At 42.6% G+C, this 26,075-nt stretch overlaps 1 protein-coding gene across 2 annotated transcripts in view; it reads right to left on the reverse strand.

The window, feature by feature from the left end:
* psd3l (pleckstrin and Sec7 domain containing 3, like) overlaps positions 1-26,075 on the reverse strand; it is a 142,017-nt gene that overhangs the window by 83,581 nt on the left and 32,361 nt on the right. For both annotated transcript variants that reach the window (XM_036529811.1, XM_036529812.1), the window contains 2 exons: positions 23,479-24,496; positions 19,803-20,282 (listed from right to left, as the gene is read on the reverse strand). In XM_036529811.1, coding sequence (XP_036385704.1) covers positions 19,803-20,282; positions 23,479-24,496 — 1,498 coding nt within the window. The remainder of the gene's footprint in view (positions 1-19,802; positions 20,283-23,478; positions 24,497-26,075) is intronic.

The raw sequence follows: 26,075 nt of genomic DNA on the forward strand, positions 1-26,075 counted from the left end.
AAATACTTAAATAGCAAACCGTACTGTCCACATCTGTTCACGTGTGGCTTAGTACATTATCCAAGCATCTAGTTTTATGTGTGTGTGTGTGTGTGTGTGTGTGTGTGTAGAAAGACACTTCAGCAAATAGGAGTACTCTGCAGCTTACACCATCCAAGACCATTAAACTGACTGAAGAGTTGTGTGCTGATTTTACTCTACAAAGGAAGAGGACAAAAGCAATTCAATGCGAGCGGAGACTGAATATAAAGTTATTGTTTAAGCCTTGCAGCCATGATAAACACGGACAGCTGGTTCACTCACGCATCACGTGCTATATCTTTTAGCTGATTAGCTGATTCGCCTTATGAATCGATCAATATATCTGGGAAAAAATAATTCCGTCTTTACGTAAGTCTATATATGGTAACGACAACACAGAAACGGTGTGGACCTACGCGACTGATACATCCAGCGACAAATACTACGTTTCGCTGCTTTATTTTTTCATCCCAGTATTAAAGGGTATTTTCAGATAGTACAAATAGAGCTGCTACTACTTTAGGTTTATTCGACTCCGTGGAATTTCTGATGTAAACTTTACAAAGAAGTTTCTCAGAGACGTAAAACTTAAAATGAAACGGCATCTCTCAAACACATAACGGATCGGACGCCCCGCCCTCCACGAAAAAGAATAACGCGCCGCAAATCATCCAAGAAATGTTTTTATGCATCGACTCATCTCAATTAAAATGCGAGCGAAATTAGTTACCTTCATTAACTAGCCATCTAAATAAACGTCACTCGTCTGTTGCGGGACTTAAGAAAGTTTAACAACAGCATGCTTTCATCATAAAATGAATATTTTGTTTACCTGTATTCTCTTCACAGAAAACCATCGCAAAGCGCACAAAGCCCAACATTGTGTTCAGTTTGTTTCCAGTTGCTCCTTAAAGAGGTGTCCGTGAACACATTCAGATCACATTTTAAGTCAAACATGCATTAAATACTGAAATGCCAACTAAGGAAACGCCACTTCGCCGCATTCCGTACAGCGAAGGGCAGAAAAAAAAAAACTATGAGGAAAAGTTTGCCTGGGTGAATCTCAGCTCATCTCTAATGCTGAAATGTGGAGGCATTTCCCACAAACCATTGCATCCAGGCAGCAGTACCCGAGGAAGAGAGCTCCGTGCCTTGGAACATCAAAAGAGAAAGTTTTTAACATCCTGCCTCCCACCCCTACCTCGCCACATAACTTCCCCCTCGGTGGAGCGAGTTATGAAAAGCCATTTCTTTAGGAGCATGTTTTTAAATGGATTTTCTTTGCACATCTAAAGGAAAATAACGAACATCTGACAAAAGCATCGTGTGTGCCATAAACCTATTACGCTTGAAACCGCCTCGCATTACTACAGTACTTCACGCTGCACAGGATTGCGCTTCATGTGTTAATGCACAGCACTCGAAGGTACGAAATTAACCGTTATCTTTTTTAACCCCTACAATTCCCGAATGAATACAATATTTCGGACTTAATTGAAAATGCATAACGCAGTGCAACAAAGTAATATATATCTTTGTCCATTGATTAAAAAGAAGAAAGACTATGAACACTTTTGATCCATGGCCCAAGGCCATGTAAGTCTTGTGGTCGTCAGGGGTCACTATGTCCAATAACCGGATTTGACCTCTGTCTCGAGTTTGTCCATGTCTCTGGGGAATGCAGGAGCTGTGACAATGGCATCACTCTTTTTAACCACCTTTTCCAGAAATAAAGAATGTGTGTTTTCCTGAGTGCTAAAATCCTTCATTTCCCTCTTATTTTAAGGGAAATTTAAGTAAATAAATTGAAATCCTTGTCATGTATCCAGCCTTGTGTTATGGATGTGGTAGCCATTACCACAAAATATTATAGTGCATGTATGTCACCTGAATGTATATGCACTTTTAACTGCCCATACACCTCTGTCCTACTTCCTGTGCATCACAAGGGGACTCAGTTGCCACTGTAAATAGGACTGTTTTTTGCAGCTAAGGAAACAGATAAAGAAGACCATGTTTATGAGATCAAATCAGAGGTCAAAATAAGCAAGCTAACCAACAGTTTAAAGCACACTCCTTTTCACACTCCCTTCACAGCCTAGGGTTCTCCACAGCCAACCTAAGCACTGGGCTGCACCAAACGGACCAATGTATGGTCCAAAAACTGGAGAGAGGAGTCCGGCAACCTCGCAAAGCAATCAGTCGTTTCTGTCTGCTCATTGATCAGCGTAACAATGAAATGCGGAATCAGCACTAAAAATAGAGGGATAAACAGATTCACAGGTCAGTTTCCTGCACACAGAGCAGTACACAGCGACACACATTGACCACTTACACCTTCAGCAGGCAGCAACCAATGAGCTGTTTGTCCAGTTCTCCGTCTGTTTCGAGGGCTAACAGCACATTCACTGTTATTCTTTGGGATGTTTAATAATAAACAGACAGAAACTGTTGGCCTGCTCTTGTTTTACAAGTCTGCGTGTCACGAAGCTTATCTAGTCACATTTTTAGATGTGTTATTGATCTACTTAAATCCTCGGCAGATGCTTTTACAAATGACCATCATTATAAGGTACATTAAAATCCGCATCTCAGGAAAAAAGTACATATTCACATGTGCTACAGTGCATACAGTAAATGAGCATTTAAGATGGAAAAATATCACACAAATATCAGGTGAAAAACAGTGCATACGAAAATATAAGTGTGCAGTAATCACTATTTTGGCATGCAAATATAGCTTACAGTTATCATTATGATCAAAATAAACACATCATAATGACCAGCCTAACAATGATCTATGAAGTCCGCATGTGCTTTGTTTCAAAATGCTCATTATTCTTCTCCTGAATGAGGTAGATTTGAACAATTTATCAATGCTTTGATGAGCAAAAAACTGCAAAGTGTATTCATATCAGCTTTACATTACACCTTTTTTCAAAAATGGTAGCTACTGTTAGATATGTACAAAGACTAAAACTTCATTGATTCTTTATGTACTTAGTTAATGTATGCCCAGCTAACTAGGTAATTGGTAGTGGCAGTAAACACTACTGTGATTTAGCTGTCAGCTTAAACTGTAATGCTATTTTGCTGGATAACTGTTTTAGTTAATAATGTATAATGTTGCTACCATTAAGACATGTGTCTTGCAGGATCCAGTTAAGATGAAGCTTGCTTCTCCATAAATTCATTTGGCTGGTGAAAAATTCGGCTGGTGGACCAAGAAGTTCATTTCGGACGCTGCCATTTGATGTCCTTGCCTGGCTACATTTGCCATAACTGGACAGATGGAGCCACAGACACAAACAAGTGAAATTCTTGCTTAATGCAGCAGCTTCTAACTATGAATGGATGGCATGTAAGGTGTGGTCATTTTCGTTTCCTCTGATGTAAACCCCTCTAGCTTTGGAACACTGACCCAACTACTGAACTTCTCTAACAGAAGAATCCAGGTCACCCACTTACAGGAACGTTGCTGCATGTTTTACAGCTTGACAAGCCAAAGCATTTAAGGGAAATATTGAAAAGAAATGTAAACTAGCAAATGGATCCTCACACTGTTAAATCATTTTTGTAATCTGAGCAACTTGAAAAGTTGGAAAAAAAGAAAATGTGCAATAATGTTTTTGACTGTACAGTGCCTTATCTGGCAACAACAGGGCACGTGGCTAAAAATAAATGCACAGAGCTTCATTTGCTAGGCAATACAAAAGGAACTGCTGACCAAAAGTGTAAGCTCAACAAAATGAGTTTCCAAAAACAGACTGAAACGCTTTGAATGCACCCAACAAGGTATCAGATTTCATAAGAGCTTTACAATACAAGGACACTTAAATTATAACCTTTAAGAGAAGGATATAGCATTGCACGGTTAGTGGGTATATTTATCTGTCACAAGCACTGGTTTCAGTGACGTTTAGCTATTCTAGCTGCTGCAGTGAAGAAACACTTTTCTGTTTCTGCATTTTCTCCATTTGTTTTTTTTTTTGTTTTTTTCTAAATTAGGGTGCATGCTCTTCTTTTTCAGACCCACCCTCATTACAGGGTTGGATATTTAAGTTTTTAGGGATATTGGCCAAACCAGATCTTCAATGTGTAACTTTGTGTTTGCATATTACACACATAAAGAAAGTCTCGGTAGGCAAAAGATACATAATAAAACAAGGTAGATACAAGATGACTTTTATCATTTGTATTTGTCTGAAGTCCTGATCACCTGTGGGGGAAAGATGTGGAAAAGTTGAAGAAATTGTGTGGTATTCATGAAAAAGTTCCTCTTTCGGTTACAAGCAAATTTAATAACAAAATCCATACGAAGCAAATGCTCAACATGCCTGATACCGCATATACAGTACTGAGACAAACGGACCAATCCCAGCATCGCTGAGCGTAACCCTCAGCCCCTGCTATGAGTAGGAACTTCCATCTTGCCAGCGAGCAGACACATACGCCCCCCCCCCCCCCCCCTTCCTGCCCATCAAACGGCACCACAGACAGACCGCATCTGCGGTGCCTGGTATTCCTGCAGTCCAGGAGGGTGTGCCCGAACAGCTGTGCAAACACTTCCCAGCAGTGACTCACTGTACTGGCTGACCTGGGATCAGGACACGTCAGGGAGGCCTTCTCCACCAAGACTGCAGGGGAAGCTCTGCTGGAGGCTGAGGGCGCCGGGGATTCGAGAGCAAAGGCCAGCTGAGGGTGACGCAGTCTGGCTGTTCGCTTGCAGCGATAACGCGCTTCTAATTAATATTTTTCTGCGGCGTCACCATTTGTCTTGGTATTTACTACTCGTGAGTCATGGCGTAACGGTGGTTCATAGCAGTTTAGGGTTTAAGCAATAGAAGGCACTCTCAAAAAGAAAACATTACACATTTTGACTCTTTGTGCAGCTTATCACAGCCGACCGTTTCTTCGTCTCCCACTGTGCCTCTCTTGAGTGTGCGGAACATTTATACAGAGCGGCAGCAAAGAACTGTCTCTTTGACAAACGAAACCTTGTTAATATTACATTTGAATGAACTCACAGGGATAAAATGATTTTTTTTTTTCATTTAATGACTTCCAGCGGTGAAGATCGTTTAGCCCTTGACAGCGCATACGTCTGATTTCTGGAAATTAAATCATCTTTAATCATGCCATCATAACAGTCCGGTTGTAGAGATCACAGTGCCATTCCCTAATTACTGATGGGTTTTGAACGACCATCGCCATAAATTATTAAATTCATCAACTTTAAACCACTCGTTGAACTATTCATTTTTTTTAATGGGACTTTTTTTGAGACACTAAATCATTTGGTCATTTAACTGTGGGAACTTAATTTTACTGGTACACCTTAAGTATTCCACATACTCTGGAGAGTCTGGCTTTTTGCGTGTCTAGCCGCTTCATACCGAGTGGGGCCAGCTTAGGCAGAGTGTGAGTCATCCAGGCCCTGAAAAGACTTCCAGTTATACATGGTGTCTGTCAGAGCCAGCTTCACAGGAAAACATAATGTATCCGTACAGCATGCAAAGGCTAACATAGAAGAGACTTTCACAAAATTCAGAACTGGTCATCTTCAGCTCTGTTGTGGTCAACGTCCATGTGCCATTGGAGACAGTGCAATTACTGGGCCCAAATCACACCAGAAACTTTGGCACCAGAGTGTTTCAGTATGGGACATTGAGTCAGTATGTCCTAAACAGCAAGGAAATTTAATTTACTTCAAATTTCATCTGAAGACAAGATAGTTATATGCTGGATTTATGGGATTTCCTATATATATAATAACCATCATATATTAAACATTGACATCTCCTGCCGTGGTGATGTCATCCCTCTGCATTACTGTGTTTCCTCTAAAGTACACAAAGCTCAGAGAGGAAGTCATAGAGGAACTTGTCAAAATCAGGAAGCAATTCTCTCACTGTGACTCATTAGTGAAACCACAGCCCTAACACCTACAACCTTTCAGTTCTACTTCATATCGTGGACAGACTTCACCATTAGACCATAACACAGAATAATAATGAGGCTTTCAATGGCGACAGGAACAAAAGCCAAATGTGGCATGCACTGCCACTTGTTAACACATCCTTGTTGCATGAGAAAACTACAAAACAGAAGAAAGTTTCAAAGAGTTAGTCCAGAAACCTGCAGGATAACATTGTAATAACACTGCCAAAAATGATCTGGCTTTTAAAATTACATGTCACAGTCTTCCATTTAGGCTATTTCCCTTAGTGGTGTAGAAATGTTTGTGTGACAGTTGTACTTGAGACGTGCATTCACCACAGAAGAAGACAATGTGAAATTCTGTGTTAGCACCACAAAACAACAAGTACTGCCCCACTGCGCCCCAACAGCATATTAGGCAGGTGGTCGTAATGTTTTGGCTCATTGGTGTAGGCACGGCATGCAGTCCTAAGATGATTGCAGCTTATGGGGGAAAAGGCAACTGCAGGCATAAACAAACACAACACCCACACATGTAAATTGACATTTGCAGGTCTTATAAGCCTTGTTAAAGTTTTAAGTTGTCTGCATCATTTAGGTTGCAGGGACAAATACAGACTTTAGCCCGTTTCTCTACAGTTTTCACAGAAAGTCTGTAAAAAAAAAACAGCAACAAGGATAGAAATCAAGTACGACATACACTGACCACAATGAAAGGGGAAGTTCCATGAAAAAAAAGAGATTCGGTCTATATGCGGAGGAGCTCGAATTGAACACCCACCCTTTGTTTGGTCTCCCTGGATATTTAAACAAATAAATAACACCAGTATAATCCTACATCAAATGGCCCCGAGTTTTTTTCTCTGATCAGATGCAGCCTGTCTTTTAAGTGTGTTTTTGCTCTCATCTTGAGAACAACATCTTGTTGTCTTGTTTAGGACCATGCAATAGTCTTAAATGAAAACACACTGAAATCTTGATTGAAAAAATGACATGAAAGCCGCCAACGACTGAAAAAAACATACTCTGTACACACTGTGTGCGTAGACTGCTGAATAATACTGTACTATTGTATACTGTACAATGCTGTAAAATACTGTAGTGTAGAAAAATAGATGTTTGGCTAGTGCTGTAACGCTGTAAACCTGACAATGAAACTGTAAATTGACACTCAAGAGAAAGTTCTTTCACTGCAAGGTTGTGGTTATGTGCTGTGCAGCACTGTTAAAGGCATGGTGCACTGGCCTCAAATGTTAATCTCGCAAGAAGAAAAAGAAAACAACACCTTCCAGAGATTACTGACATTCTCAGCTGGACTCCTTGGTGTCTGCAGTCTGTCTGACTGTGAGGCTTTGGAAGCGACAGTTGCACCTACTTTGCACCGTATCAGAGATATTGAGAATGAACTGCGTATTTTTGTTATCAATTCATGTTCACAACTACATATTGAATTCCCAGAAATACTTTCCCTAATTATTGTATATAACAGTATACCTCAGCAATACAACATGCAAAATGTAACATCATCACTAGGAAAGATTAAACAATATAAATCTATGGTGTTTTTTATGTACATAGCACATTTCACAGTATTGAGGCAAAGGGATTTTAACACAGTGTATCTGTGTTTGACAGCTTAACTCATTGCGTTCATGTCTTTGTGCGTGTGTGTGTGTGTGTGTGTGTGTGTGTGTGTGTGTGTGTGTGTGAGTCACATGCACCAAGCATCATTTCTTCCCATAACATCTGCCTTCTACAGACCAGACGCTGAAAACAGAAAAGGATCATGGGAAGGTTCTCCCGCTGCTGCGCCCTGCGGCACAGGAAATACCACACACACCCTGACCACCATCTGAACTTCCACTATTCCATTAGAATGTCAGATGGAAAGCTGGACAATAAGAAATAACTCAATTCAGAGACACTCACATTTTCTATGAATGTGAGTTAGTCAAAATATTTAGTCTATTCACAGACCAAATGAGCACCAAAACATTAAATATATATCTGCTCAGGGGATTCATCTTGGTCTGTTACAAAACTGCATTTCTTTGATGAGCAGCTGATCCTGTATGCAGTGGACCTTCTGAGGGCAAGGCTATGCTGTTGCTTTCTTCTCCCTCCACAGCTTTCATCATAAGATCGAGGAATGTACAGAGATTCCACACACCAAATCAGCCCTGAAGAGAAGGGCAGGGATTACAGCTGTGACTCAGACGCAGCGAGAGAAGGAAGCACACAGTCAGAATCTGAGAGAAAGAGAGGACCAGACCGGAAGAACGGAGCCGCTCACCTCTGTCCTCTCCTCCCTCTGGTCGGGAGATAAAGAAGGGATGGGGTGGCGGATCATATCACGCTGCTCTCATAGCCTCTGGGGCAGGGCGGGGGGGGGGGGGGGGGGGGGGGCAGCATTCAGAATGACGAAGAGTGACTCAGCACCCCCTGTGACCCCCTTGATCCCAGTGAAGAACAAGAGGCTTTTTTTTAAAACTCATTTTCATGTCTTTTTATTCCTTCCCTTTCATCTGTGGAGCCTGTCTAGTCCAGTCTGCAGTCAGCCAGGGGTTGGGCAAGCCAAAAAGTCAACTATCAATTAACCAGAGCCATCCTGATACACCTCTACACAAGACTGTGCTTGACACGCTTGGAGAGAACTTACTTTTATTAAACCAAATTTAACTAGTTAATCCTGTGTTTAGGTTGCATACTTGGTGTAAAAGGTAGATAAGACATGACATAAAACGTGTTGCAAATTTCATTTAATTCTTTCACGAAGTGGAAAGCAGACTTCTGGCTTGAAAAACCGGGGGAACTTGGGGAAATAGTCTTGGACCCTCTTGTTTAATGAGGTCACTCGCTGTATATTTGGCACCCAGTACAGGTAACAATAAACGGTGTGCACTCCAGAGATGAAGGTGTTAGGTAGTCTAAATGCAAATTGCAGTGCTACATTTCAGAAAGTTTGCAGACGTAGTTCCTGGGTATCTTTTGCTGGGGCAGCACAAAGCAGCCTGATGTAGAAACTTCTGTGGGCATTTATTGGGTTTTCAGCTGAGTTCAGATTCAATCTCAAGGGGTTCAGGTCCAGCTGTTGATTGCATTAAAGCAGATTTGCATAGGTTCTGGTGTTTTTGAGGATGTACAGTATGTCAGTTGAGGTCATTGGCAAAATTGTCCTCTTGGATTCCAATTATAAGTATTACTAACACTGGACTTTACATCAAAACATGTAAGTTTTATGTAGCTCCCTATGTGAGTTATCGTCTCATTCATTTTATGACAGCAAAGACTTTGTTGCATCTACTGTTCCACAAACATCCATACGATTAGAGACTCCAATGTTACGTTTCAAGAGGCCTTTCCGTAGATCAGTATGTCACATTTTATCAATGTTTTATCCACATCAGCAGAGCATTTTTTCCATGCTTTCCATTACGTCCTCAGAAATTCAGAGAGCTTTCTCTGCTGGGTTCGGCCATGCAGCATGTAACCGCAAAGGTCTTTTCTATCTGTTTAATCGGCTATCACAGGGCGGTGCCTCCACTCCCTCACTGGGGCTGATTGAAACCAGCTGCCACCCTGACCTCACTCACTCCAGATCTCCTGCACATTACTGACCTCTGGCTTTAGAGAGCCAGTACTGACACTCAAACAAAAATCACACAAACATTAAAAACCAGATATTCTTGTGATTTTTTTCCACCCATTATCTACTTTTAATTCATACTTGGAATATATTTTAGGCAGTGAAAATATACGTAAGTGCAAATACTTCAGACACTGCCCCACCTAAAAAAAAAAACAAAAAAAAAAAACGGGATGATTCTGCTTTGAGAAGCTACGAACTTGCCAAATCAGCTATTCAGTAATGGCACTGTAACAGCATCAAGAATAATGACCCCCAACAATATGTGCATATTTCTTTCACTTGTGCAAGAGGTAATCTCAGCCGGCTGGCAGAGCTCATGAGCTGAGTCACTGTGCTGGCGGTGCTGCTGGGGCCCACAGTGAGGACGTGACAGCTTTCAGGAGGCAACCGGGGACTCGGTGGGAGCTGCCAATCAGAAATCGGTCACATGACCCCCCCTACCCCCAAACCACCCCCACCCCAACCCCACGCCCACCTACCTCTCCTTCCACGTATGAAAACTGGCCTGCCATGCTGGCAGAAGCATTAGTGAAATTAAGCATGTTCACTGATGATCTTTCACACGGTAACAAAAAACCCACCCAACCCACATTTCTGGAATACTTGCTGCTTAATCTCCTCAGTGAAAAACGAGCGCTGCCGAAAGCAGAGAACGTGATAATATCTGAAACGGGACGATGCAGTCACACCTTTCATTGTTAGGATCAAAAATGACTGCTTTTTATTTTGGCTAGTGTGATGTGCATGAGGAAATGGCGATTTTACTGGACATATATGGGACTGGATTTTAGCGGGTCAATTCATTGATTGCCTTGCATTTGGTTTATTACAGTTTTCTTGTCCGTTTCATAAGGGAAAGGTAGAATAAAGAAAAGGTTTGCAATATTTTTCTTTTGTCAAAAATGTGTATTAAAATGTAAATTATTTATTTGAGTACATTTGTCCTCACTAATGACTACCAAAGTCAGGTAAATTGTGGGTTATTTGTAAAACCTTACCCTTCTTACAATTATTGTTAGAGGAAATTCAGACATTTGCCACCAAATCATATATCAACATATTAAGGATATCTGTATACAGCAGTTCAACTAAGTACATTAAACAGAGTACATTGAATACCAGCTGTTGAGCTGCTCATAGCATTATGACTCTTAAACAGGAATTCTGGCAGAAAGTCTGTAAACATATATCCTTATTTTACATCACCTTTTAACATAGTTTAGATGATAAGGTAACATATATGGGGATCTGCAGGATATATGGGAATTGCTGCACGTTGATTGTGAGATACATGGACTATATGAATGTATCTGTAGGGATCACTACAGTTTAACTCTGAGAGGGTATGCTGAATGGCCTTAACCAATCCTTTAGGGATGTGGCCAACAAGGTGGGTAACTTTGAAGAGGTGAGCAAGTTTCATGATAACAGAACTGATTTGAGGCAAATAATTACTCTTTTTAAAGAAAAGAACAATATTAATTTCTGTGTTGTGTTTCTGTGTTCCTCAGACCTGATCCAAGCTGGTGGCTGGCTCATACTTAAGTTTTGAATATAAAGAATTTGTTTATACAATTATTGTGCTGTTCAGCTAAACATGATATCAAAAATTACAGCAGATCTTGTACAGGTACGTCTATTTATAACCAAAGAACTCCAGTTACAAATTTGTTTTCATACAGGCTACACATAAATGGAGCTTAAATTAATAACTGACTATGCAATATCAACAGAAGGTGCGCTAAAAAGCATAATGTTTTTGAATGGCAGACGATACAAAGAAATGAATGACACCAAGTGGTGATCTGGTACACTGCAAAAGTTGGAAATACTTGCGCTCATACTTAAAGCAGGTTTGTCTTCATTTAATTTTCAAAATGTATGTACTTTAGAAATAACTGTGTTACAAAAACACTGAACTCAATTCTTTATCCACACTCAGATAATGTGAACAAGGTTCCCTGGTTGAAGTGACATCCTTGACTGACACATGTCATAAAGTGTTTAAGACTTCAGAAACTAAAAGACGTGCACTCTTAGGTCTTTAACAAAGATTACTGTAAATGCTGTTATAACTTTACTGCTGACTGTTACTTTTAGTTTTTTTTTTTTTTTTAGTTATAGTTGAAGTCCATCTTTTAATATTCTATCCAAGTCATTATGAATGCGATATCTTCCTCAGGATTACTGTATTTGTGTGACACACACACACACACACACACACACACACACACACACACACACACACACCACATCAAAGGGACACTCAGTGCTTCACTTAGCATAATGATAGACCCGCTCTGTTTGGTCCTTGTGCTTTGAAAGAGCACGAAGTAGGGAAAAATTACATCACCGGGCAATGTGATGCCAAGCACAACAATATTTATGATTTTTTTGTTTGACAAAAAAAACAAGAGTGCGGAAGAAGCCGAGGCAAACATGCTGGTTTGAGAAAGCGAAGCTACCTGGGGGAACAGTGTAGCAGAAATCAAAGTTATATGCTCCATCACAAAAAAAAATATCTGAGAGGAAATCGGCACCGATATTTGCGTGCTTTACAGGTGCACGCCTATGGCTTCTCTGAGAGTGACTTATCTTCCTCTCCGGTTTACTTTTTTAACATGTCATAACTCTGCAATGACTTTCCTTTGCCCGTATTGACAAATGACCTGGTCCTGAATCGGCTCCGCGCATCACACAGCTGCTGATCAGACACAAAAGCTAAGCGCTTTCCCTGGACTCAGTGCACCGTCTCGTCGGGACAGAGGACGGGATTAGAGAGCGTGACATCGGCGTGTTTGTTTATCAGTATTCCCCTCAGACTCCTGCTCCATCTATTACACGCTTCCTGTTGGCATTAAGAACCACCCACTTCCTGGGAGAGAAGCAGGGGGGGTGGGGGAAGCAGAAACAACATCCGCAGAATGAAGGCAGCAGGAGCCTAGCCTCTCCACACACAGCGTTCACTTTTTAAAAAGACGCCAGCGAGAAGCTGCACCGGGAGCCGCTGGCGGGAGACGCCGCGGAGCGGACGAGCCGGGCAAGAGTCTGCCTCCATCCCTCCATCCCTCCTCCTCCTTCTCCTACTCCTCCTCCTTCCCTCCCTCCCTCACCCCCCCCCCCCCACCCAGCGTATGAAAAAGCTCTAACTGCCATCGTCATGACGATAAACGAGCATGCCATGCACACTGAAGGTCGAGACTTACTGAATGGAGTCGCGCTCGCCGTCGGATGGGCCGGGATGGGAGAAGCACCCGGACACAAAGGAGCCCATAGGAGCCTGCGAACTGGAAAGTCACTAATAATAAACTCTCCCTTTTCCCTGAGCCATGTGACCAGCCCCTCGGTGACTGAACTGACCTACATGAAGACAGAGGAGCGCTTGTTTCCCTTTTTTTTTTTTTTTTGGCGTGGCAGGACACAGGTACCGGATTCTGCTTATTCATTAAAACAGAGTGGTGCGGCAGGGAGGGACGTGTGAGCGGTCGCACCCGCACGGCACGCCTGACATCCTGCCGGAAAATGCCCCCTGACTCCTACTTTTAACTCCGTCCGCTCTGGGAGCAAGTCCCCCCCGCGCGCCGATCCGCTCCCGGCGCACGCATGAATGAACGAGTGAACGAGTGAATGGATGAGAGGGGATTTTGCTCCGTGCTGGACGTGATGTCAGCGTGCATTTATTGATGTTCCTTGTTGTTCCGGAAGGGTGCTGGGGTTGGGGGGGGGGGGGGGGGGGGGGGGTGCAGGGTGGCTGGGGTTCAGGGTTTCAAACTCTGTGGCTATGAATAACCTTCTGCTTAATTTAAGCCTAAGTCTCTTCCAGCCCCTAAGAGCTGAGCTGTGCTGAAAAATACTGTTTGCAGCAAAAAGCGAGATGCAGTCAGCTTTAAATCTGTGCAGGAAATGCATGTAGAGATGTATTATATTTAGCTACAGTGGTCAAAGCTAAAATATGGTGCAGTTATTTTTACATTCATAATAAAAAATAAGAGAATCAACTTTGCAACTTCTGTCTGTCATGCCGATGATTTACCTTACAAGGTAGGTAGGTGATAAACAACTGCACTGTCATACATGAGACATCTGAGGTGATTCACTTTTTTGTAAGGCAACAAGCAGATTATTCTAATTCAGAGCAAAGGGTTTATTCCTGAAAGGCAAACAGACTCCCTTCAAGAGCATGGTTTGTCATGCTTTCTGTTGTGTTTTGGGTTTCTGTTGTGTGAAATGGAAGGAAGGTATTCAATCAATGGCATTTTCCCAAAGTAAGGGATTTTAGTACCTATTACAAATTACATGTCTACATCTCTTGCCCATTGTCTGCAGCTTGTGGTCACTGAAATGAATGAACTGCAATGAATTTCTGGGTATGAATCAGAAAAAATGCATTACTTGCATTTGTTTGTTACTCAAACATAAGCACAAAGCCTTCCAGCAGTTAGGTTGAACAGCACCCGGACATTTCAAAATGGCTGCTATTTTATCAAAATTATGTCAAAACGCACTTATCTAAAATAAAATGAGTATGTGGGTTAGCAGGTTCTCCCAGGACACCTATCTATTATCAGTAACGTGTCTTAAGTCAAGGGCAAACAGTTTCTTGCTAAGCGTTGCAAGTTTATCAACTAATTAAAAGTTAATTTACATCAAATTATGGATGAGCATAAGAAGATAGTAATGATACACACATTGTATGTATGCTAGTGCACAAGCTGTCATGTAGGCACATTAAAAAATACAGACAGAAACAGGACCAGCTAACACAATATGGTTATATTTTCAGATAGGGCATGTCATTCATTAAGTGGGTTATGGGACCGGGAAGTTTAACCTGGTCTAGTACGTTAAACCCAGGACTCTCAAGGTCAGGGTCAAGATGTGACTGGCAAACGCACTAGGATAGCTGAATGTCAACTCGAGATGATGCAGCCATTTTACTAAGATTCTATGTGGCGAGGGACATTTGGATGGAAAACCATTTCAGGTTTTTCCTCCTGAATAGCTATTTGAAATTCAGTTAAAATGTGAAAATTACACTCTTTCTATGTAATTTAAATTCATTAGTTCAAAAGGCAAGTCATTCTATCAAGAAATCAAGAATATCTTGAGTGTCTCTGATTACAGTGGAATTACAGAAGTGACTACTAAGAACATTATGGTTGACATCAATCAATTCAGTTAATTCAGAAATCAGCAATTCTGTCCTTATTAGTCAGCATTTGTGCCATCAATCATTTTATTCTTAGTAGTTACAATGACATCTTTGTTATTAACAATTCATTCTGATAAGCTCACATTCTACATGCTAATTGTATTGCCTCCATATTGAAAACCACTTTCACAGTGGCCAATCAATGACTGTTTTTCATCCATGCATGTTCATTTTCCAATCAGCATGAATTTTTACTAGTGGAAATTCCAATTATTGACACCATTAATTTGGTTTTTACATTTTATGAACAAGATTTTTCATATACAAAATAATATGGTAGTGAGTTGTAAATCCAGCCTTATTTGGTCTGATTCCATTTTTATATCTTTATATTTTATTCTTAATATCATTTAGTCTACTTTTGATACCATTCTTACAAGTCTTGCCATCCGTTATTAATTCAATTTTCATTGAAATTGAAATCTTTTTAATTTCAATTTCACCATTTACATTACAATTTAGGCAGCATGTGCTCTCACACAGGGAGTAATGAATCTGCACAAACTTTTTGCACTCTTTTGCTTACACCCATAGGTCTGGATAATTCATCTACAGTTCTTGTATATGTAGTGGAGTACTACCGTGCCTTAACAGCAGGCTGCAAACTAACTGTTTATCAGGTCAGTTGAAACCTTCAGTTCAGTTGTATTTTTTCTTTTTTTTCCTACTGTACAAATACAATCCCTACTTGGCTGTTTTTCCACTGTCTATTCTCATTTACCTGGCCCCAACATACAGGCCCTCTCTGTTATTGATGGAGACATCTAACTGCACTGCGCTGAGGGATATGTAGATTGGTTGTGTTCACTTGACATGATTAACATAACCGTTACTGATAAAACATGTCACAGCTGTGAGAACGGTGCACACGAGGTACCACAAGTCTCCTTCATCAGTTGCCACACACACGCTCAAATCAATCTGCCCCCAAAGAGCTTTAAAAAAGGACATTTTCTTTTGTTTGTAAGGACTCAAAATTTTTGCATTTAGAGGAGCTAACCACACCATCCTGTTCAAAGTTCACCAGCACTGCAACTCATTACGCGCGGTATTTGAGTCGAATCCTGTTAAAGCCGTCTGATCTGCTTGGAATGTATATTGCTCACAGTTCATGAATTCCTTCGTGAAGGTCAGTGTATGAATAATGCAGCCTAAACCTACTTCATTCTACACTGGAATCTGCAAATTCCCTTTGTATGTCAATTTGCAGTGTGCTCTTACAAACCATGCTAGCAATGACACCAATGGTATGTGAGAACAGTGTATCAGGGGGTTATTGAACATTGGTACCATAGGTGTTGTTTTTTTTAAAACTTAATATGAAATTTTTTAAATTAACAGATTAGTAAAATACATTCTGTGTTTTAGTGTTAAAACATGACAGAATCACTAGTTTAGGAGCTGCATCAGACAAACCTCTCTTAGCTTATGACCCTCTGGGGTGAGGCGTTTAAGCCTGTTTTGTGGTCCTTGCCCATTCCGAGAGCTGCAGATGGCCGGTGCTCAGTATTATGTCGGGACTTCTGGAAACCGCTTTGTCACCAGCGAACACCATGGTCTCTTGTCAAGTGCAAAACAGTTCGCCTGGGGAAAGGCCACACAACTACCGAAAGAGGAGCGCTTAATGATATGACAGGCGCTTGGCTCGGGTTATGACCTGCCCGTGCAGGAGTGTCACCTCTTAGGGACCGTTTGGCGATCCTGTACTCAGTCCTCCAAAAAAATGCATACTGATCCTGACACCTACGCCTCCGCAGCCCGATAAGCACTTTCATTTAATTGGCCCACCACAGCTGTTCACGTACGATCCATGCCTCGTCAGTTACAAGCATCTGGGGGCAGGGGGAAATAGGTGAGAACCATGAACAGAGGTTTGACGAAGCTGCTGTCAAACCTTCTAATAATCATCGGCTTTAAAAATCCTAATGTACACTAATCAGGCCTACAAGACAGAACACTTGGAATATTGAGAGTTTAATGATTCATTGTGAGCTTTTTAATTATCGGTGCTGTGACAAGAGGTGAAATTTAAAAAAAAAGCTGCTAATATGAGTTTTATGTTGCACTTTAAGTAAACTTGCAGAAGTGATAATGAACACCATAAATCCTGCATAAAGAGGCATTAAACGTGTAAATTAGACAACCGCAGTAAACTTCACAAAGCTGTGATTCCCAGCACTCTGGGATTTAGGGTATAATTGACTGCTTTAATTTGCAGGCAAAATATTGTTAATCATTAGCGAATAACAAACTCCTTTTTTGATTTTTTACAAAATAATATATTTTACATGCTTTTAGTGAAGACAACTATCACTATAATTGCATAAGGTGCTCAGTATGAGGTGACTTGTGTTTAAGTTAATTATGTTTGACTTAGTGAATTCAGACTTGTTATTATGTAATTCACTAATTCATAACATTTGAAATGGATCACTTAACTTAACTAATAATTATTTACATTCCCTAATTGGGAACGATGAGCATTTAACTTGTGAGTTTATTTGTACCAGTTTTCCTAATTTTGCTCCATTTCACGGTCTCCAGTCTTCCCTGTGTAATTCTACCCTTCTCACATAAGAACAGGAAATACAAGAGCAGACTCACAGAACTACTCAGAAAATACTTAAAAACATGTAAATCTGATCATTATTACATATTTGGCCAATTTGAGTCCAGATTATATGTCACTTTGTGCAAAAAGCAAAAAAGGCTGCCTTGACTAATATCCTACTAAAGAGTCAACGAGTCCACTAATAAGACAGGGGAACAACTCCACTTGAGTTGCTTCAGGCGATTAAGTACAGAGACTGCAGTATGTGATTATGGCCTCACGGTGTACAACATGCCACAGTAAAGCATTGTGATTGAAAACAGTACATATCAGTGCTGACAGGATGTGAGCATTTCATCAACTGCGTGTCAGATAATGGCAGATTTACACATCAATGACATAAAACACTTCACACATCAAAATGTGCTGTGGGTTTGATGTTACTTGACAAAAAATGAGTTTCAGATGCAATTAACCATTTTTACCGCCTCAGAGTTTCTCCACAAACTAGCACTACAAACTTACAGAGCTAAAACTATCCATAAGGCCTCAGGCCGAGCACCACTCAAATCCATACATGCAAATGCTCCCACCAAAATTTACTGCTGTGTTACCCTACGGTCACACGGACGACACAGGAGAGAGACAAAGCAACCGGCTGCCATTAATTCTCAATGAGAGTTGCCGATTTACAGCAACGAGAGACAAGTGGCCGTTGCAAAACCAACTAGGCGGGGCTAAAATAGACTAGAGGTCTATTTTATGCAAATACTGAGCGATGCGACACGGCGACTACCAATGGGAGTGATGTCTAGGCTACTTGTTTAGTTCTGTAACCTAGTAACCACAAGCCAGGAACACCCATAAGCGACAAGTGAGTCTCTCTCCTGTGCCGTCCGTGTGACCGTAGGGTTAGGGCCATTCTCAATTTTGTTCATACTGTCCTGTGCCATAACTGCTTCTGTCCAGCAGAGGGAGCTCTTACATTTATTTCTTATGTCAACTGCACTGCACGCAATTACAAAAAAGGACTTCATGCAATGAGGTACGCCACTTGGGTTCGTAATCTAAATAAATGTGATCCTCCCATTCTACTACATTCTGCTATCTGTTCAACTTTACAATCATGAGTAGTTGACTAAGATGCATTGTTACTGTAACATTTTCAGCAAGTCTCTATTTAAAAAAAAACAATCTTGCTCCTTCTACACAGGGCACATAATGCTGTACAATACCAGCTTCAGAGTGGACAAAAGAATTTGTGACAAGATTCATTTATAATTAGAGGAAAAAACATTGTAAGACTGCTGTTTAACATGATGAGACTGCAATAAGAATCACAGGCCCAGGCACTCCCAGGGAGAGCTAGACAGGCGATGGAGATCCAAATCACCATCCCTCGCTCACACTCGGCTTTGTATTGATTTCATATGCAACAGGTACCCTTCACTCCCCTGCCATGTACTCCCATTCCCTGCCGTCTGCCTGCCATCAGTTTATCGGCAGGGCCAGGCCTGGCTGCTCTCTCTCTGACTGAGGGAACAGGCAGCAGTGCTCCATGGGCAAAATCAAAGAGCCCTGCGGATGGAAACACACTTACAGTTCCGCCTGTGCTGTGAGGACAGCTCCTTTTAGAAAGACACCGAGAGTAGCTCACTGCACTTTAAGGATAAGTCTTTGCTTGCTGGAAAGAAATGCTACGTTTTGCACTGCCATCATTCTCAACAGAGCTGTGAGTGGAAGATCATGCTTGAATCTTTACTGTTAGTTGAAGCTAAGCGGCATGTGCGTGCAACATTGGATCTTTACTATTTCTGTTGCTCCCTCATTCATGACAATTAAACACATGCAAGCTGATGACTTTAGGAATGTCTACTCGAAGATTTGTGGCTGGTTACAACCAGGGTAGCAACTCTCCCGTTTCATAGTTCATTTTTATCATGCCATTATCAAGTCCAGATATGCAGCAGGTGTCCTCTCAATGCTAGATTAGTAGACTCACATGAATCCTTTGTATTCTAATTACTAGACAGAAATCCTGGCATGAGGAGGTCTGTGGCCTCTGGTTGAGTGGGTTGTCAAAATTAATGTTTTACAGTGCAAAATGCAATATAGTCTGATCATTAACCAAGGTCCAAAAACCAGTAGACAATCAAATTCACATCACAAATCACCGCTTGAAAGCAAACAGCAAGCAAATTAGTTAGTTGCCCTATACGCTGTAGTTGTACAAATCTGATAGTACTGTGTCCTCAAACAGACCTTGCTCTCAGCTGAGAACTACTGTCTCATTGTGGAACTGTACACATCCTGTCCCCGTACTGTCGCTATACTTACTGTATGCACTTTTGTACGTTGCTTTAGATAAAAGCGTTTGCTAAATAAATAAATGTAAATGTAAATGTAAACAGCAAGGCCACACCCCTTACCTTAAGCAGCCTTGCAGCCAATCGCGTGGGTCCCCCTCTGTGTTCTCCAGGACTCCATTGGCTAAAGATCCAGCGGAATGTTTGTCAGAGAGCTGTCCGGGCCGCCCGCTGGTGGAAGGGTCCCCGTCGGGCACGTCCAGGTAGGACGACGTCACCTCCAGGGCGGCCTTGCCGCTCTTCCCCGTGGCGGTCACGCTCAGCACCTCCTGCCGGCCCGCCTCGGCCCCGCCCTCCAGGAAGTGGCCGCTCTCCTTGAGCCGCTGCTGGATCATGGGCGTGAGGGGCATGTCGAAGCTGAAGCAGGTGTCCGACTCGTCGGCGGACGACAGGGCGTCCAGCGAGTCCAGGCTGCTATACAGCGTGCTGCGCAGGCGCTCCGACTCCAGGATGCTCTCGAACTGCGAGCTGAACACGTCGGTCGCCTCCTCGCTCTCCAGCTCCGCCCTCGCGTCCTCGTCGCTGCCCCGGGCCTCTGTGCTCCTGGTGGGTCGACGGAGAAAGGACAGACCCAGTGAAACACGCAGCCGAGAGACTGTATCTCCAACAGTAAAGGCTTTGATGGGATGTTCACACACTAACACACTGCACGGTATCTGTGTCTGTGTGATGATATGTAATAATGATAACCGACACCATGTGATTGTCAAGTGCCTCATACTCAGCAAAGGCAGGACCCATAAGAGGGTGTGATTATAAAGCTACAATCACACTCTCTCATGCCTCTCGTCTTCTTTAGAACTGGTCAAAGCTACTTGGAAATGCTACTTGGGAAAACTTCCCACTATATACAAAGATGTTTTTTTTTTTATGGAACTTAAAGGTCAAGTATTTGACCTTTCAGGGTCACCTCATGATATTTCCTGATGTTATAACTACCAGTTCACACGTAACTGAAGCATCAAATAAATGCTAAATTCCCTCAAAAAGTGCACATGTATTTCAAATTATAGCTCTGACAAGTGCATACTGAGGTACACCAAGCGGACACAATGCTGACTGACATGACTGGAACATCCTATCAATAACTTTGCCTGGGTTTTTTTTCCCAGAGACCCCGGGTACCCTTCAAGAAAACAGGCCCCCACACCTCAAGGTGAAACCTTTCACAGTATGTTTACTGAGCAGCTGGAGTTCTATTAAAAAGCAGTCGGGGGGACCACATGTCTTCAACAACATCAGCACACAGGAGGAGTGACTCTCTAAATAAGAATGGCTTTCAGAATCCGTGAGAGGCGCAATGTCATGCTGTCACCTCTGTTGCCAAAGACACAAGCCTTAGGGAGTCTTGAGACAGCATATTCACTGGGCCAAGAGCTTTTCGGTCACTGACACAAAGGGCATTTTTTACAGCTATCACTTAAATGCAATCATTTTTAATGCTTTTCATAGGCCTCCTTTTTAGAGGACTTGTCACTGCAGCTTCTTTTTACTTGTCGGATCCTGTTGGTGTGGGAGAAACTGGCAAATTATCAGAAAAATGCCCTCGGGATAAATCATTTGAACAGTTTGTCTAATTTCTGCTAAAACAGGCAGAAGAATCTTTTATACTTTGATAGAGAGGGAAGCAAAACAGATTTAATTCATCAGATGATTTAATCCTACAATGTTGACTACTACAGCTTAATCTCTTATCCACACAGAAGCAGATTATCACACTTGTAAAACGACTGAAACAAAAAGCGACAGCACAAAAAACAAAGGAACAGACAGACACCGAAGCTTTCCTGGTCCCCTTGGCCAGCCCGATAACTCAACCAGACTACAGTCTGCAACGTCTTCCAAATCCAGCGGAGTGACACAGCCCTAATCTGTGCGGCAGAAACAGCAGGGAGCAAAGAGCATGCTGGGATGGCGGAACACACATTTGCCCAGAGGAAGTTGTACACACACTATTCCATTATTAATGGTGCGATCTGGCACCGCTCGCTTCCTGATACGGAAACTCGAGCAAAAACAAACATGTTTCCGTTATTGTGTTATAGTCATATCTGTGATGGTGCAGAACGGGCCCGACATTAACGGCTCTTAAAAAGAAAAAAGCAGGCTACATCTATGGGGTTTCTCAGAAAAGGCACAGTATCTCAAAGGTCATTTGAGTGGTTAGTATTACTGAAATATATGAATTTAGCTGCCAATTTCACTGAGTCATCAAGCTGGAGGGACACAAGTGTGCACCACATTGCACATTTATCTGATGCACAAATCCAGAGCATCTAATATAGCTCACATAATCCACTTACACTCTATATATTTACTTGAGCACTTGGGTAGGTAGTACCTTCTCCAAAGGTGGAACAGCAGTTCCCCACCTGAGAATTTGACCGACAGCCTGTGGGTTACAGGGCCTGCTCCTCACCACTACACCACACATTTAGTAGCTGAGATTTTCATTCCAGCCCAGTAGTCTGAGGAATCTGCTGTGTCTGAGGGCTAAATAATTCAAAAATCCCCCCACTGAGAATCAGCCAAACAATCACATTTATTCTGTTCCCAGTCCTACTGAGAGCAAAAAAATCAGGGCGCCCCTTTGAAAAAAGAAACAGTGTTTTGGGGAGATAAAATAATCCCAAGCAAAAGCCTGTTGTTTCTTCCTGACATCTCAGGGCAGTTCGTCTCTGAGAGCTACCATCGAGGGCCCTCACACTTCCAAATTCAGTCGTTTTGTTAGTTTTTAGCAGACCACTTTTAGCCATTTTGATACACATGTAAAAATAATTACATCCACCAAACACTTAAACCAGTCCTGGCCTTTCCCTCTAGTTTTCCTCATACACCTCATAAACATCTGAATGTCCCTTCATTCCACCACAACCAAGCCAATTTGCTACTTACAATAGCTTGTAAATCTGGTCCAGCAAAAACAACCCAACTACTACTTTCATCCTTAAAAGTGCCCCAACGGATCCAGCCTGACTGATTATTTGTCTCTTAATGCATTCTGTGTCACCACTAATGCAGACACACACACTCAAAAAAAAAACACATCGCTCCGTTAATGACTGCGTGTCCAGGAAAAATGATTGTTTGAGCTTGGCAGATGAGAGAAGGGAAGGGTTGCGCGGTGCTTTTAGATGTTCACTGTGGGCATGCCAGCTGGCCTCCGCTCAAACAGCCTCCACACCCGGCTTCCTCTAGGATGTTTTTTATCAACTGCATGTCAGGCCGCAGATTAATAACCGCACAGTGCCAGGGGGCACAGCCTTTGGTCAACCTGCGCACTGAACTGCGCGGCTTACAGCTCACTGTTATTGAGCCCACACCATCCACTCCCACTGCGTTCAGCTGTTTAGGAAGGAGATCTTCATTTGTGGATCACGGTAAGCATTGCGTTCGTGTCACTTCTTTAAATGTACATTCAAGGACGTCTTCAGACGACTCTCACATGAGCTCATTCATTTTATTTCAGCGCATGTCCTATATTATATATGCATATGTTTTGATATCTACATCTACAGATGTTCTGTCTTTACTGATTTGTTTTTCGGATTGGCGAGTATCTATGCTTTGAAAATGTATGTAAAATTAATGTAATGTGTATTATCCTTAATTCTGGATTTTGATGATTATCCTCCCTCTTCACTTGATCAATAATAAATAGTTCAGTGTGTTTAAATTTTACCCAGACTAAGGGATTTTTACATAACTCCACAGGTAAGGAGACAGGTAGGAGGTTTACCTGGATGAGGTCTGCTCAGATGTGACCTCGCTCTCTGGGCTCTCCACACACACTTCCGGAAGGGCGCGGAACACCTCGTCCTCCATAGGGCCCTGCAGGGGAAGAGGAGAGGGCCCGGAGTCTGTGCTCTGAGGGGGACTCTCCCGAGCCTCCGCACCCCCTGTGGATCTGTCCGTTTTGAGGGCCAGGGTTTCCTCAGCTGCCTGCTCCCCTTCCCGTTCCGCCGCCTGTCCATCCACCTGCCCGTCCAGGCCCCACTCCAGCAGGGCTTTCCCGGGGTCGTGTGCGCTCTGCGGGCGGCTATCCGCAAAGCGGATTTTCTTGGGGGGCTTCTCCTTGGCCTGAGCCCCGTCAAGGAAGGCCGTGAGGATGCCCGGGATTTCGGCGAGGATCCGAGTGGACTCCTCCAGAGACTCCAGCAGGAGCGCCCCCTCGTCCTCGGCGAAGGGCGCGTCGGCCGCCCCTCCCGTCCTCCCCTCGCCCTCGCCGGGGTCCGTCTCCGGCGCAGACGTCAGCACAGCCGGGGCCGGGATCTCGGCGGGTTTGTCTTGACCGGCGAGAGCGCTCCTGCCGTCTCCGTTGATCCTGTCCTCCGCTGAGCCCGGGGAAAGCGACCCCTGCAGCAGGGCCTCGGTCCAGGGGTCCAGGACGAGGCCGGACATGAGGAGCGACTCTCCAGATGTTTCCAATTCGGAGGCTCCAGCGGCCCCGCCCTGCCGTTCCGGCCCGCGGGCAGGCGCGTCGGCCTGGGTCCCGCCCTGCCCGTTGCAGGGGATCATGGCTGGGGTGCTGTCGGTGGGCGCGCGTCTGTCCTCGGCCTCGCGGCCCGCGGGGGCATCCTGAGCCCCGCCCCCCAGGCCGCTCAGCAGGTGTGCCAGCTCCCTGTCGATCTCTAGGAAGAGCGAGGCCTCGTCAAAGTCGTCGTCTCCCCCGCTGCCAACCATTCCATGCTGTAGAGAGGGGTCAAAGCTGGCTCTGCTGCCCTCTTGTGGTAGAATGTGGGAGTTTTCTGTAGAAACTGCATAAAGGACCAACAAGGGAGAGAGTCATGTTAATAAAAATGATTCCAGCAAAACCATATCTGGGGTTACAAACATAGGGCACTAGTATGAAAATCAATATGTAAGAAAAGTTAAAAGACCTCCTTAGAATTAACTGTAATGATATGTCATGAAATAACTTTACTAAAGGGTTTTTTAATACATAGCCTCCTGACTGATTTTAGTAGTTTATTTTTCCAGTCTGAAACTCTCAGTTGACCTACATTATCACTGTTCTTATGGTTAATTTAAAAAAAGATTTATCACTGTATCACATAATTAGAAAAACAGTTTGATTAACAGATAGTGAATAGGCTTTTCTATCACCAGTGAATCTTTGTGATTTCAAAACACTGCCTCGTGTATGTTTGAGAGAAGCATGCAAGAATGAACTAAGGTCACTCTCTTGCCAGAGAGCTCATCATGAATAGCTCTTATGTAGTCAAGGGAACACTGGAGTACTGTGTACACTTCACGAAAAGAGTGGAGAGAGTCAGTACTAGGAACAGTGCAATGCACAACCAATGCTGTAGGTGGCGATATTTTACTTACTGGCTGTCAAATACCCACACACCAAAGGGCACACACCAAATTACAGATACGTAAATATGACTTCACTTTCATTGCTGTCTTTAAGTGAATTTAACCAAAACTTAGTGTGCATTATTATCCACGCTTACATTTTAAAACATAATTTAATTACCAATAATCAATATTATTGATAATATAATTAATCCAGCATTTGAATCCTGTTTTTAGCGGTCTGTTATCCCATGCCACCCCGTATCTCTAGCAGCCTATTGGAAACAGAAAGGTATCAGAGAATCCTTTTATGCCATAATTAAAACAGGAAGTGTGTCTCCTTGTCCGGAAGCAGCTATTACAGACTCCTGCTGCATCGGGTTGTCTTCACAGTTAGACCATTTGAATAAATTATGTGACACCTCAATTCAAGCGAAATCTATTAAGAGGATAATAATAATATTTTTAGTCAAGGTAATGTAGCATACCTTAATACTGAACCTAGCATTGCAAATGTGTAAAACAGCATCTGTGCACATCGGAGTGTAACGATACATCAGTTTGTAACCAATGCATCGATGTAAAAGCAATGATACAACTGTATCAGCTGTGCATGCAATTGAATGATCAATGCAGCAAAACAGGTGAAACAAGAGCACTTGAGACAATCCTAATTAACTCTGAACACTTAATGTTATTTCCATGGCTTATAATTACATTGTTCTCATTTAGCAGACACTCTTATCCGGAGTGACTTACATGGGCCACAGTTTTTACATGTTATATATTTATGCATCTGGATATTCACTGAGGCAATTGTGGGTTAAGTACCTTACCAAGAGTACAGCAGCCGTGCCCCAGCAGGAAAGCCAGCAACCTTTCAGTTATGAGCCCTGCCCCTTACCACTACAGTACACTGCCCAAACTAAAGCTAATATACCCTATGTTTCTTTCAAAGCACAGGATAGTTTTAACGGTGTGCTGAATAATATTGTATCGAAAGTTTTTGTATCAAATTGTCTAGCATCAAATCAC

The sequence above is a fragment of the Megalops cyprinoides genome, chromosome 5, assembly GCF_013368585.1.
Source record: "Megalops cyprinoides isolate fMegCyp1 chromosome 5, fMegCyp1.pri, whole genome shotgun sequence".
NCBI lineage: Eukaryota > Metazoa > Chordata > Actinopteri > Elopiformes > Megalopidae > Megalops > Megalops cyprinoides.